The following is a 12377-nucleotide window of genomic DNA, read 5'->3' as shown; positions in this document are numbered from 1 at the left end:
CCTGGAATCTACAAAAGTAAGGTGAACTAGAAGTTACTTATCCCGAAGGGGAATGGGGAAAAAGGGCACTGAAGGGAAAGAAGAGAAAGAAAATGCACTAAGTGCTCATTCCTGTCAGCCACTGAGTGAACTCCTTTATATGCATTATCTCTTTAATCCTTATACTCAGTCATTAAAATCAGTATTATTAGTCCCATTTTTCATATGGGAAAACTTGCTCAAGATTATAGTGCTGATAAGTGGTGAACATGGAATCTGAACCCACTCCATCTTACTCTAAAGAATATACTATTTCTACTACAGCAAAGAAAGTACACAATGAAAGAAAAGGAAGGAATACTCAGGTCAGAGGCTGGGGTACACCAACATGAAGGGACAAGTGAGACAAAATGAGCAGCAAAAAATTATTTTAGAACATACAATCAGAGGGACGGGAAAGTGTTATGTGGGAGTCTAGGACCAGAGAATGTTAGGACATTGACAAGAAGGTCAAATGTTGTAGAAAAGTAGACTGAGAACTGGAAAACCCATTTCATTTAACACTTAATAGGCTTTGGCGACCTTTTTGAGAACTGATACCACTTCCCTGGTGGCTCAGCAGTAAAAGAATCCACCTGCAAGGTAGGAACCTCAGGACACGCACGTTTGATCCATGGATCAGGAAGATCCCTTGGAGGAGGGCATGAAAAAACACTCCAGTAATCTTACCTGGAGAATCCCATGGACAGAGGAGCCTGGCAGGCTACAGTCCATAGGGTCACAAAGAGTCAGACATGACTGAAGCAACTTAGCACACATGCACGCACTGTAGCATGGTGGGGTGAAAAGTCAGATGGAAGTGAACTGAAAAGACCTCAGGAAGCAGGAAAACAGAAACAATGAGGGGGGAGAGAGGGTATTAGTTGGAGAAGAACATGCAAAGGAACAAGGGGATTTCAGGATGAGAGGACACTTGCAGGCTGACATGAGGGATTAGTGAAGGAGAAACAGATACAAAGGGAGGGCAGGAATGAAGCGGCGAGGTTTCAGAGGAGGGGAAGAGGCCTCTTTCTGCTCTGATGATGGAAGGCAGGAGTAACTCTCTGGGGAATTAGGGAGGTAAGGAAGAGGGCAGTTCAAGGAGCTCAAATCCCATTGCCCCTCTATCCATAATGAAGTGGGCAGGTCTGTCTGTTGACAGTCAAAGGGACAGGCAGAGTGAAGGAAGTTTCGGGAAAGGGACCCCATGGGAAGCTGGAAAGAGCTAAAGGTTTCTTGGCAGCAGCAAGGACTCAGATGGAGCTGGAAATCATAATTCTGTAATTGAATCAATCTGTTAGGTTATGTGATTTCCTCTAGAAATGCTTAGCAGGCCTGGACACTGAGCAGAGGAAACCAGAAATAGGCTAATGTAGGACCAGAAATGGTCAGAGGCATGTAGCTCACCAGGGGAAAGACAGAGAGGATGGTGGCAGTAAGAGTGTATGTGAAGGAATCTATAGAAATCTATAGATCACGGAATCTATACCAGGAAGAAGAAATTAAAGGAAAGCTGATAAACTGAAAAGATGGAGAAGAATAAGACGAGAACATGAAGCAATTAAAGATAAGTTTCATAAGATAAAGGAATGGAGGGGTGTGGAAATTGGGGTTTTAAGAACAGAGTAGAGTTTCAGAGTTCAAGGTTTCAGGGGTAGACAATTCTGTGGAATAAGCTTCAGATGTGGCCCGAACAACCAAGCAGAGCTATTCTCGTCCATAGGTTAAGAGTCACCTTTACTTCAGGTCTCCACCGCTGCCTTTAAATCTAAGTGGGATCTCAAGATGGTGGAGTAGAAGGACATTCATTCACCCCTTATTGTGAGAGCACCAGAATCACAACTGACTTGTAAGCAACCATCAGTAGAAAAATGCTGGAACCTACCAAAAAAGATACCCTCCACACAAAGACAAAAGAGAAGCCACAGTGAAGCAGTAGAGAGGGCACAACTGGATAGAATCAATCTCATACCCACAGGGTGTGTGACCCACAAACTGGAAAATAGCCAGACCACAGAAGTTCTCCCACTGGAGGGAAGGTTCGGAGCCCTGCATCCAGCAATGGGAAGAGAAGTCACCAGAGAGTCCGGTTTTGAAGGCCAATGGGATTTGATTGCAGGACTACCACAGGACTGGAGGAAACAGAAACTCCAGTCTTGAAGGGCACATGCAAATTCTTAAGTGCACCAGGACCCATGGGAAAAAAGCAGTGATCCCAGAAGAGACTGGGCCAGATCTATCTGCTAGTACTGGGGGGTCTCCTGCAGAGGTGGCAGAGCACGCAACTGTGGGGACAAAGACACCGGCAGCAGTAGTTCTGTGAAGTGCTCATTGGCATGAGCCCTCTTGAAGGCCTCTGTTACCTAAGAGAATTCAGCATCAGCTTTGCAACAAATGCTGAAGGACCAGATTTGCAACAATTGCTAAAGGAATTCCTCTAGGCAGGGAAGAGATCAGCAACTTAAAACACCTTTGTCACATATAGATTGCTATTTCAAAACCTCATGGGAATAGCAAATCCAAAAACTACAACAGATACACACACAGAAAAAGCAACCCAAACACAACACTAAAAATGGTCATCAAACCACAAGAGAAGAAAAAAGACCTACAAAACAAACCCAAAACAATTAAGAAAATGGTAGTAGGAACATACATATCAATAATTACTTGAAATGTAAATGGATTAAATGCTCCAACCAATCCTGCAGTACTAAGAGGAAAATTTATAGCAATACAATCTTACCTCAGGAAACAAGAAAAATCCCAAATAAACAACCTAACTTTACACCTAAAGAAAGAAGAACAAACAAAACTAAGTAGAAGGAAATAAATCATAAAGCTCAAAGCATAAATAAATGAAATATAAACAAGGAAAACAATAGCAAAGATCAATGAAACTAAAAGCTGGTGTTTTGAAAAGATGAACAAAACTGATAAACCTTTAACCAGATTCATCAAGACAAAAAGGGAGAGGACTCAAATCAATAAAATCAGAAATGAAAAAGGAGATGTTAAACTGAAACCACAGAAATACAAAAGATCATAAGAGACTACTACTGTATGCCAATACAACTGTATGCCAATAAAATGGACAATATGGAAGAAATGAACAAATTCCTAGAAAGGTACAATCTCCCAAGACTGAACCAGGAAGAAATAGAAAATATGAACAGGCCAGTCATAAGCACTGAAGTTGAAATTGTGATTAAAAACTCCCAACAAAAAAGAAAAAAAAAACTCCCAACAAACAAAAGTCCAGGACCTGAATGGCTTCACAGGCAAATTCTACAAATCATTTAGAGAAGAGCTAACACCTATTCTTCTAAAATTGTTCCCAAAAATTGCAGAGGAAAGAAAACTCCCAAACTCATTCTATAGGGCTGCTCCAGTGTTCTTGCCTGGAGAATCCCAGGGACGGGGGAGCCTGGTGGGCTGCCGTCTATGGGGTTGCACAGAGTCGGACACGACTGAAGCGACTTAGCAGCAGCAGCAGCAGCGAAAGCAACCTTGGGAAAGAAAAATAAAGCTGGAGGGATCAGGCTTCCTGGTTTCAGATTACACTTCAAAGCTATAGTCATCAAAAATGTATAGTATTGGCACAAAAATAGGAATATGATCAATGGAACAGGACAGAAAGCCGATAAATAGATCTACTCACCTCTGGTCAATTAATCTACAGCAAAGGAGGCAAGACTATACAATGGTGGAAAGATAGTCTTTTCAATAAATGGTGCTGAGAAAACTGGACAGCTACATGTAAAAAATGAAATTAGAACATCCTTTTACACCATACACAAAAATAAGCTCAAAATGGGTTAAAGATCCAAATGTGAGCTCAGACCCTATAAAACTCTTAGAGGAAAATATAGGCAGAACACTCTCTGACATAAATTATATCAATATTTTTTTCAATCATCTCCCAGAGTCATGGAAATAAAAACAAAAATAAACAAATGAGACCAAATTAAATGTTTTTGCACAGCAAATGAAACCATAAATAACATAAAAGGACAATCCACAGATTCAGAGAAAATATTTGTAAATTATGTGACCAGCATGGGATTAGTCTCCAAAATTTACAAACAGCTCATGCAGCTTAATATCATCAAAACAAACAACCCAATCAAAAACTGAGCAGAATACATAAATAGACGCTTCTCCAAAGAAGACAGATGGCCAAGAAGCACATGAAAAGATATTCAACATCACTAATTATTAGAGAAATACAAATCAAAACCACAATGAGATACCCCCTCACACCAGTCAGAATTGCTACTGCTAAGTCGCTTCAGTCGTGTCCGACTCTGTACGACCCAATAGATGGCAGCCCACCAGGCTCCCCCATCCCTGGGATTCTCCAGGCAAGAACACTGGAGTGGGTTGCCATTTCTTTCTCCAATGCATGAAAGTGAAAAGTGAAAGTGAAGTCGCTCTGTCGTGCCCGACTCTTAGCAACCCCATGGACTGCAGCCTTCCAGGCTCCTCCGTCCATGGGATTTTCCAGGCAAGAGTACTGGAGTGGGGTGCCATTGCCTTCTCCACCAGTCAGAATGGCCATCATCAAGAAGACTACAAACAAGAAATTCTAGACAGAGTGTGGAGAAAAGGGAACCCTCCTATACTGTTTGTAGAAATATAAATTGATACAGCCACTATGGAAAACAGTATGGAGGTTCCCTAAAAAACTAAAAATACAGCTACCATATGACCCAGCAATCCTTTCTGGGCATATGTCCAGAGAAAAACATGGTCCAAAAGGATACTTGCACCCCAGTGTTCATTGTAGCACTGTTTACAACAGCCAAGACGTGGAAGTAGCCTAAATGTCCATCAATAAGTGAATGGATTAAGAAGATGTGGCACAATATACAGTGAAATATTACTCAGCCATTAAAAAGAATGAAATAATGCCATCTGTAGCAATATGGATGACACACACAGAGATTGTCATACTGAATAAAGTAACTCAGAAATATCTATGTATCATTTATATATGGAATCTAAAAAGAAATTATGCATATAAACTTATTTACAAAGCAGAAACAGATTCACAGATTTTGAGAAGGAACTCATGGTTACCCAGGGAAAGTGTGGGTAGGAAGGATAGTTAGGGAGTTTGAGATGGACATGTACAAACTGCTATGTTTAAAATGGATAACCAACAAGGACCTACTGTATAGCACAGGGAACTCTGCTCAGGATTATGTAACAACCTAAATGGAAAAAGAATTCGGAAAAGAACATACACAAGTATGGGGGCTTCCCTGGTGGCTCAGTGGTAAAGAATCCCCCTGCAATGCAGGAGATGCAGGAGACATGGGTTCAATCCCTGGGTCAGGAAGGTCCCCTGGTGTAGGAAATGGCCACCCACTCCAGTATTCTTGCCTGGGAAATCCCATGGACAGAGAAGCCTGGTGGACTATAGTCCATGGGGTTGCAAAGAACTGGACATGACTTAGTGACTAAACACCACCACTTAGTGACTATATACCATGTATATATCTAATTGAATCACTTTGCTGTACATCTGAAACTATCACAATATTGTCAATTAACTGTACTCCAAAATAAAATAAAAGTCTAAAAACAAAGAAATGCCCCCCAAATATTTGCAAGTAAATTCTATTGAAAAGAAATATATGAAAGAGACTTAGGGATCCATAAAAGAGAAAGCTGTATATTATGATAACTGATGATGCCTTTTATATATAAAAAAAGGAAACATTCTCCCATGAAAATCAATCAATCAGTCAATCAAAGTTGGGAGCCAATCACTAAACTAAGCCTCAGTTTTTTGCCTCTTTAATTAGAAGATATCTGTACTTCTCACCCAGGGGTCAGGCAAGATCTTGTTCTTGCTATACATGCCTAATGCTGGCTCTGAAAATATTGATTTGAAGGCAATGTAGACACTTACAAGGACCAACCAACCACACCACCCACTTTCCTTTCCCCACAAAGATCTTTCTGCTGCTTACAACTGACTAGAGCCACTTCTACAGCAGATGAAATACCATGTGCTTTTTGTAAGGCTGTTACCCTTTGGGAGGTGGACTGGTACTTTTATTTTTATTTTTCCTCCTCCTCCTCCTTTATGCTTCATGATCTTTTTTTTCAAATTATAAATTTCATGAAATCCAGATAAAAATAGGGAAAAGAAGAACGTCTCTGTTAGGGCTTACGGGGGCAGGGGCGATCCATAGACCAGTAATTTTCTTTCTCTCTACCTCCAAATCAGTAGAGATTTGGAGGTAGAGAGAAATCTCTACCCTCCCAGTCCCCCAACCATTGCCCTAAGCATTTAAAGTAATTTCTCAAGGGCTTCTTGCAGCAGCTGGCTGAGAGGGATAGGGTGGTAGAAGAACATTGCATTTTGTTTCCTTCTAGCACTGTCATTTTATAAGTCCAATACTCAGTGAAGACAAGATGCAACAGATTCAGAAAATTAAAGTATCTGAGTTATTAAGAAATATATCTTAATTATGCCCTAATTCTTGATTTGTTTCTAACAACAGGTGGAGAAGCACAGTACGGCCATGACCAGACTCCCACCAGGACCACAGGAATATGACTAAGCTTGGGGAAAGGGAAAATGAGGAGTTACTGTTTAATGGACACAGGGTTTCAGTTTTGCAAGATGAAAAGTAGATGGATGGTGGTGATAACAGCACATCAGCGTGCATGTCCTTAATGCTACTGAACTGCACAATCAGAAGTAGTTGGCAAATTTTAGATGGTAAATGTTATGTATATTTTATCACATTTTTTAAAAAGTTTCCTGGAATATCATCCAGCCATTAAAAGTAAGTCATCTACATCCATCATTTAAAAGTGGACATGTAATTTCCAAATAATGGCATTTTTAAAGTGTCTTTGATTTTAATTTCTCATTTTTATATTAATTTCTCATTTAAATGCTTTCTTTGCTTCAGTCACCCTCTGTGTTTTTTCAGTCTTTTAGCTTTATTAAGGCTTTCAATGACTGAGTCAAAGATTCATGAAATGTCACATTGCACTTGAAAATGTGTGGGTTATTTTCAAATATCTTTTGATATTGATTTCCAACATAATTCCACAGTGATAAGAGAACAGACTCTATATGATTTCAGTACCTTTAGATCATGAAATGTTTATGTCTTGTTTTATGTCCCTGGATATGTTCCAGTGTCTCCTGGTTCATAGTCCATGGAAACTTGAATAGAATTTGTATCCTGCTACTGTGTGAAAATTGTATAAATCTTAATTATGCTGAACTTGTTCATAGTGCTTTTCAGGTCTACTATATCTTCCACTTTTCTGTCTATTCATTATATTAATTTTTGAGAGCTTGATATGAAACTCCAACTAAAAATCTTAATCTATCTATTTAAAAAAATAATTGTAATATATAGTGGAACTATATGTAACTTTGTTCTGTATTTTCCAAGTCTCCTATAAATGTGTTATCATATGTTCATAATTTTAAAAATAAAAAATTAAACATAAATAAATTAAATACAAGAAAGTTTTTAAATAAAGGTTAAATTTAGATAGTCACCAAAAAAGTAAATCATTCAGATTTGTAGCAACACAGATAAAAAGCCTTAAGACAGTATGAAATTTTTAAAATAAGGACAAAAAATTCAGTTAATATCTAAAATATATTTTTTTAAAAACTCATACAACTCAATAGCAAAAAAAAACATAAACCTATTTTTCAAATGGGCTAAAGATCTGAATAGACATTTTACAAAAAAGACATACAGATGGTCAACAGGTATACGAACAGATGCTCAACATCACTAATCATCAGGGAAATGAAAATCAAAACTACAGTGACATACCACATCACACCTGTTAAAATGGTTATTATCAAAAAGACAAGAAATAACAAGGGTTGGGGAGAAAAGAGAACACTCACGTATTGTTGGTGAAAACATAAATTAGTATAGCCACTACCAAAGCCACAAAAAATAGAGAATCCTCATAAAATCAAAAACAGAACTACCATATGATCCACTGGATATTAATCCAAAGAAATAAAAAACACTAGCTCATAAAAGATGCATCACCCTCATGTTTACTGCAGCATTATTTAAATAGCTGAGATATGGAAACAACCTAAGTGCCCACGGATGGATGAATGGATAAAGAAGATGTGATATATATAAATTTTACACACACACACATCATGGAATACTAATCCACCATAAAAAAGAAGGAAATGTTGCCATTTTTAATGTGAGTAGAGTTTGAGGGCATTATCCTAAGTGAAATAAGTCAGACAGAGAAAGACAAGTACCATATGATTTCACTTATATGTAGAATCTTAAAGATTAAATCATAAAGAGTAAACAGAAAGAAAGAAAAACAAGCTCACAGACACAGAGAATAAGTTGGTGGTTGAAAGAGATTGGTTATTGCAAGAGGTAAATGGGATGAAAATTTATTTCCAGTTATAAAATAAATAAGGGATGTAAAATACAGAGTCAGATTATAGTTAATAAAACTGTATTGCATATTTGAAAGTTGCTAACAGTAAATCTTTGGCTTCCCAGGTGGCTCTAGTGGTAAAGAACCTGCCTGCCAATAGAGGAGACATAAGAGAAGCAGGTTCAATCCCTGGGTCAGGAAGACCCCCTGGAGGAGGGCATGGCAACCCACTCCAGTATCTTGCCTGGAAAATCCCATGGACAGAGGAGCCTGGCGGGCTGCACTCCATAGGGTCACAAAAAATCAGACACAATTCAAGCAATTTAGCACGCAGCATGTACAACAGTAAATCTTAAAATTTCTCATTATAAGAAAAACAAATTTTTGTTAACATGTATGGTTAGGAATTGGAGAAGGCAATGGCAACCCACTCCAGTACTCTTGCTTGGAAAATCCCATGGACGGAGGAGCCTGGTAGGCTGCAGTCCATGGGGTCGCGAACACTCGGACACAACTGAGCAACTTCACTTTCACTTTTCACTTTCATGCATTGGAGAAGGAAATGGCAACCCACTCCAGTGTTCTTGCCTGGAGAATCCCAAGGACGGGGGAGCCTGGTGGGCTGCCGTCTATGGGGTCGCACAGAGTCGGACACGACTGAAGCAACTTAGCAGCAGCAGTAGCAGCATGGTTAGGAATGTTAACTAGACTTGTGATGATAATTTCACAATATATACAAATATTGAATCATTATGTTGTACACCTGAAACTAACATGTCAATTAAACCTCACTAAAAATTTTTTTCATATGATTGTAATTATTTAAAACAAATCTATAGAGATGGGGGAAAGATCAGCAGGAAATATTTCAAAGTGCTAACAGAGGATGTGGTACACACTTTTCCCTCACTTGGTTTTATATTTCAAAAAGTTTAATACAGGTAAAAACTTTCACAATGAAAAAAAAATTTCTAAAATTTTTTTATGTTTAAAGCAAAGTAGATTTCTTCCTGACCACAATGATTTCTTCACATCACTTCATGTCCCTAGTAGTCACACAGAGAAATGATACATCAATGAGTTGCTGGGCTTCCCATTTACTTACATATATATTTTGAGTGCTATTTAACTACAGAGCACTATCCTAGATACTGGGGATACGGGGTAATCAAGAAAAGGTCCCTGCCATCATGAAACTGCCATCTAGTGAGAAACACAGCTAATAAGTAAACAAGCAAAAATATACTAGCTATTGATAATGCAGAGAATTAAAATAAATAATATAAAAAACAGCACCTTTAGATTGGGAGATCAGGGAAAGCTCAAAGGATGTGAAATTTCAGCTGATATCTGAATGACAAGAATCAGACTTGGGAACAGAGATAAGCCAGCCAATGCCAAGACCCTGAGCAAAAATAAACATTCCTGGTTTGAGGAACTGAAAGAGCCACCGTGTCTGGGGAGTACTGGGTAAGAGAGTGGTATGAAGTGAAGACATCGCCCCTTCCTCCAGGAACTTGTGATGAAACAGAGCTCAGTAATCATACAGATAGTTTCTGACACTTCTGTTTTAGCATAAACTTTCAGACGACTTGAAATTTATAACAGTCTGCAAAGCAGAAGTCAGGACTTTTAAAGAAGAATTAAAATCTCCATTTTTTTTTTTCCTGTAGGTTACAGTTTCCTTAGCTGTGATCAAAGGGATTGTGTAGCAATGTTAGCTTCTGAGAGGAAGCAGATATTACGCACATTACATAGAAAGAGCCCATGCTAAGAAAACTAAACTGTTCTCCAAAATCAAGGCTTACTTATCCTTCCCAAACTCGAATTTCCCAGGTCCAACACGAAGTAGATAGCCATTGAGCCACTCGGGAAAATGTCCCTGGACTCGAGCTGAGATGACCTGCAGAGTCTCTTCCACCGTGGTTAGAAGCGGTGCAATGCATGGAAGAGTCTTCTCCTGACCAAAGATCACTGTTTTCTGATGAGTCTTTTCCATGGCCTTCTTCAAAACTAGGAAGAGGAAATCAAAAGCACAAAAATTTTATCAGTCTTCTATAAACATGCCTGTTTCTCCAGAGACAGTCGCATCTACTGGTAAGGAAAATATAAATCTATCACCAAATACAGTCTCCAAATTCCTTATTCTCAGATCATCAACTCTTCAGTTCTCCATTTGTGAACCACAATCCTTTTTGTGTTCCTGCAGTACAAATCTGCTTAATTAACTCAGGACTTTAATTACCATTGCTATCATTTCTCATTGTTGAACAATGCAGGCCTTTTCACAAGACTGAATCTACATGTTAACCACAGATGTGCTAATAGCTACACCTCATGTTTAATAAAAATGCCCAGGACTTCCCTAGCAGTCCAGCAGTTAATGAAGACTTTGAGCTTTCACTGCAGGGGTATGGGTTTGATCCCTGGTGGGGAACTAAGATCCCCACATACCACACAGCTTAAAAAATTAAATAAAGAAATATAAATAACCACCATTCGATATTATCACAATTACATTAATCTCAGTACTTTAGACAGACTAGAATGTGAGTCTAAAGATTTCACAGGATTTATGTGAATTTAATAGGATCTTCAATTTAATTTCTTCTATTTTAATGGCATACACATGAATGTACACGGCATTTCCTAGGAAAGAACTGTTGTAAATTAAATAATGCACTGATACCTGTTCTGAAATTACCTCAAATTCAAAAGCCACAAAAAAATTATTTTAAAATAGAGAGCTGAAAATTGTCCCTATTATTTCATATGTATTCAGTGTTCACAGGCAGTATTGCCTAACACAGAGGGGTGGGTCAAGTACATAACTAATTGGATACGATAAGATAATCTTTCATTTTAACTCATAAAACTAAGTGATATAGAAGTCTAAACTAGAAAATCAAACTAAAATATAGGGATACTAGTCTTTTAGCAAAATATTTTACAACATTGTATCTATTATCCCACTTCTTTAAAATCTTTCAAAAAATTCAGTTTAGAGCACTTGAGACCTTCTCAGAGATATAGGCTCAAAGCACGTGTACTAAGCTGTGTCCGACTCTTTGCAACCCTGTGGACTTTGAACCCTGCCATGTTCCTTTGTCCATGGGATTCTCCAGGCAAGAACACTGGAGTGGGTTGCCATTTCCTTCTCCAGGCGACCTTCCCAACCCAGGGATAGAACCCCACATCTCTAACATCTGGTTCTTTGCCATTAGTGTCATCTGGGAAGCCCCGTAAGTAACCAATTCTGTCAAATCCAACTATTTCCTTATTTCCCAAAGAAAATTCACTTTCACCCTAAATGTCCTTCCCACTAGTCTATCCCTAAGGAAGTTTTATCTGTTGTTCAAAGTCTATCTCAAATGCTACTCTCTTTAAGAGGCTGCACGGTGTAATACTTAGAAGTGTTAGAGTTTTTAAAGAAGTCCACCAGAATGCAAATAGAAGAACCAAACATTTACATTAGAACATGTAGCAGTAATTTTTAGTTGAGAAAGTGCTAAATAGTGAATATTTTTCCTATTGCAGATCCAAGAGAATTTCTAAACCCTGAACCCTGACCCTGTATGTTGCATAAAATCTATAAACAGAAAGGCTGTTTGCCTGACAAGTTAACAAATCCTGACTCACGCTCCTTGAACTCCCACCTCTGCAGTGTTGCTGCCTGAATCTGTTCCACACAGACTGGGAAACTTCAGAAGCCCCTGGTATTCTTCAAGAAAGAGGCACAGAGTCCTAAATTCAGGAAAAGGAGAGAGAGGAGAAGGAAGGGGCAAATCCCCTACCTGGGATCCGGCGTAATATCATAGAAAGGAAATCAACTGCAATAGTAGAAAAGCCGCTGACAGAACGTAGAAAGATTTGAGAAAATATTTTTGTGTTGAGTTCTGCAGCAGCAGATCCCGTGATTCCCAAATCCTCACGCTGACTGACAG

The 12377-nt window shown here is 38.7% G+C and overlaps 1 protein-coding gene across 1 annotated transcript in view; it reads right to left on the bottom strand.

The window, feature by feature from the left end:
• The window catches only part of BCO2 (beta-carotene oxygenase 2), a 62302-nt gene extending 49925 nt beyond the window's left edge, over window positions 1-12377 (bottom strand). Inside the window, exons 1-2 of the mRNA XM_055548015.1 lie at window positions 12228-12377; window positions 10242-10446 (exon numbers count right to left, since the gene is read on the bottom strand). Coding sequence (XP_055403990.1) covers window positions 10242-10446; window positions 12228-12249 — 227 coding nt within the window. The 5' untranslated portion in view covers window positions 12250-12377. The remainder of the gene's footprint in view (window positions 1-10241; window positions 10447-12227) is intronic.

This window comes from Bubalus kerabau, chromosome 15 (genome assembly GCF_029407905.1).
Source record: "Bubalus kerabau isolate K-KA32 ecotype Philippines breed swamp buffalo chromosome 15, PCC_UOA_SB_1v2, whole genome shotgun sequence".
Classification (NCBI taxonomy): domain Eukaryota; kingdom Metazoa; phylum Chordata; class Mammalia; order Artiodactyla; family Bovidae; genus Bubalus; species Bubalus kerabau.
Note: the sequence above shows the minus strand (reverse complement) of the source record. Positions and strands in the feature narration are given on the sequence as shown.